Source organism: Camelina sativa, chromosome 15 (assembly GCF_000633955.1).
Source record: "Camelina sativa cultivar DH55 chromosome 15, Cs, whole genome shotgun sequence".
NCBI classification, from domain to species: domain Eukaryota; kingdom Viridiplantae; phylum Streptophyta; class Magnoliopsida; order Brassicales; family Brassicaceae; genus Camelina; species Camelina sativa.
The window spans coordinates 22957821-22960440 of record NC_025699.1 but is presented as its reverse complement, the minus strand read 5'-3'; the positions used below and the strand labels follow the sequence as shown (position 1 = coordinate 22960440).

At 32.9% G+C, this 2620-nt stretch overlaps 1 protein-coding gene across 1 annotated transcript; it reads left to right on the top strand.

Moving 5' to 3' along the window:
• Positions 607–1272, top strand: LOC104747339 (B3 domain-containing protein At2g33720-like). The gene has a single exon (XM_010468963.2). It carries the CDS (start codon positions 630–632, stop codon positions 1185–1187), a length of 558 nt encoding a protein of 185 aa, XP_010467265.1. The 5' UTR covers positions 607–629; the 3' UTR covers positions 1188–1272.

Genomic DNA, 2620 nt, shown 5'->3' with positions numbered 1-2620 from the left:
CATTATAATCTTTAGTCAAAAAAATCACTTAGGAAGTATAATTGATGGATGCTATTTTTAGGTAATGAATCTATACTCAATATGTCTTTTTATTTATTATTGTTCAACGCTCAATGTGTATATAAACATGAATTCCCACAAGAAAACACTTCAGAAGTTTTTTTACCATATACAATCGATGACCGCCTCCTTATAAACACATCGGGTCTTCGTGGTAAAGGTCGGCCTCTCATCCATTTTTTTATTTATTTACTAATTTTACGATGGTTTTTTGGTTTTAAATTGAGAATTCTGAGTTTTATATATTAACAAATTTTCATATATGGTTATTCTGAAAGTAGCTCGCACTTGTGAGAAGGGATCTTGAAAATAATTTTAAATTATTTCGTTTTGAATATTCGTATATTTTGAATATGTTTGAAAATTCTGTGAAATGTATACTAAACTTCTCAGATTTCATTATAAATTTCAGATCCAGTAACAAATGATTTAAGTAGACAGACAACTTATAAAAAAATAACTATAGAAAGAGGCTTCTTTTAAATTGACTGTGATTTTAAAGAAAAAAAAAAATGAGTTTTGATCCAATGCTTTGGTCAGGTTTTTCAGGTTTTTTGCGATCATTGGATATGGATATGGCTCCTATTTCAGCGTCAAATAAGACTTTGGTCACCCTGGATCTGTTTCCGTATGACAAGCCACATGATGATCCCGAAGATGCGTCAGACAATAAGCAAACCGAAGAAAACATAAACCTGGCGTCGTTGAGGTTTACGACGGATCAAGAACAAAGAGAGGAGGTGCACCACAATGTCTCAACAAAAACAACTCTCTACACCGATCCATGGACCATCAAGAAGGAATTGACCAAAAGCAGTATTGGCTATCTAAACTATCTTTATCTGAATGGAAGCATCGTGCGTAGCGACATTCTGAGATATCTCCCTATATCTGATCAAAGGGTAGTCGAAGAAGGCCCTGGATTAGCAGTCAACGTGTATGATGAAGACACTGATAATATGCACAAGCTGGTTCTTAAGAAATGGCCCAAGTGTCTAAGCTATATTCTCGGCAGTGCATGGCGTAGGGAATTCGTCGTGAGAAGAGATTTGAAGATAGGCGATGTGATTGGAATATATTGGGATCCTTATGAGTCGAAGCTTCACTTTTGTGTGCTTTCTCGTTAACCCATAAAAGAGTTAATCTGATCATTTACCCCTTTTATGTATAATCTATTGACAAAGGTGTTTTCATCGTTTTTCAAAATAATAATAATTTGACCGTTTACCCCAGTTATGTATTGTATTTATTTATTATAAGCTTTTGTTTGATATTTGCACTTAGAATCACTTCAGTTCATCATAACATTTGTGTATTAATTATTAATAAAAATGTTAACAAATGTTATGATGCTTATTACTCTTTACTATAATTTTTTATAAATTATTTTATACTTATTATACATAAAAAAAATTTACAAAGTCGCATATGTTCATTATGACTTTTCATTTAATAATTTTTCACTTAAGGTTGAGTTTTTTTGGCAAAGTATTTTTTAGTATAAGTTTTCATTTTGACGGCTGTGTTTTTTTAACTAGCAATTATATATGTTTATTATTTATGTAATTTTAACCCTATTGATTATTTTTCCTTTTTTGAAATAATTTTTAGTTTTATTCTTAGCATATATTTTCAAACTATATTATTATTTTCAAATAATTTTATAATATATAACAATATAATTTAAAATTTAAAATTTAATATAACTTTTTTTGAAATACTTCTTCCGCGATATCACGGAAGTTTGAATCCTAGTCAAAATAATAATAATATTAATAATCTACACACATAAAAAGTAGGAGTTACCATCTTCTAAGGCTGCCCACATAGGATTTAAAACAACCAATTAGGATTAGCCACTTTATTATTTAATATTTTTGAAAAATACAATAGTTTTATATATTATTGAAATATTTTAGAAAAAATACAATAGTTTTATACCCTGGTTTAAGGAATATACGGAGAGGCTTAAAATAATTGATTTAGCCACCTATATCATCAAAGTGCACTTATCTTTTCGATCTAGTGAGAGGAGCGTGTTTAAGCTGGAGTAGTTTTAGGATGGGTGACCTTCCGGGAAGTGATTGTCGGAACTGTGCGAGTGAAGACAAAACACAGGAAAAAATCATGTTGTAATGCCCCGACCGCCACCTCTCAGTGGGCCTCATGTCCACTCCTGGCCCATGGGCTCACCTTTTTTAATAGATGTAACATCCACGAACCGGAATCTCGGTTTGGGAGGTGCATCGATCAATGCATAGGGCATCGGTCGATGCAAGGTTGGTTTTCACGAACAAGTTTCAGTTAAACGTTGTGTTTTGGGTTAGGAAAAACCCTGAAATCGTGTATAAAAGGAGTAACTCGAGGGTTTGGCCGAGTTGGGCCGTTTTGAGAAAAAGAGAAGAGAGGAAGAGGTTTTTAAGTGTTCTTGAGAGTTCTTGACGATTTGTGGCTGTTTCTGTGGAGATCTGTTGTTGGGATAGTTGTAGGAGCATGCTAGGAGTGTAGATCTATCGTTTTAGGGTCAGAAACTTCTTTGGCAAAGGTGAGTGCATGACCA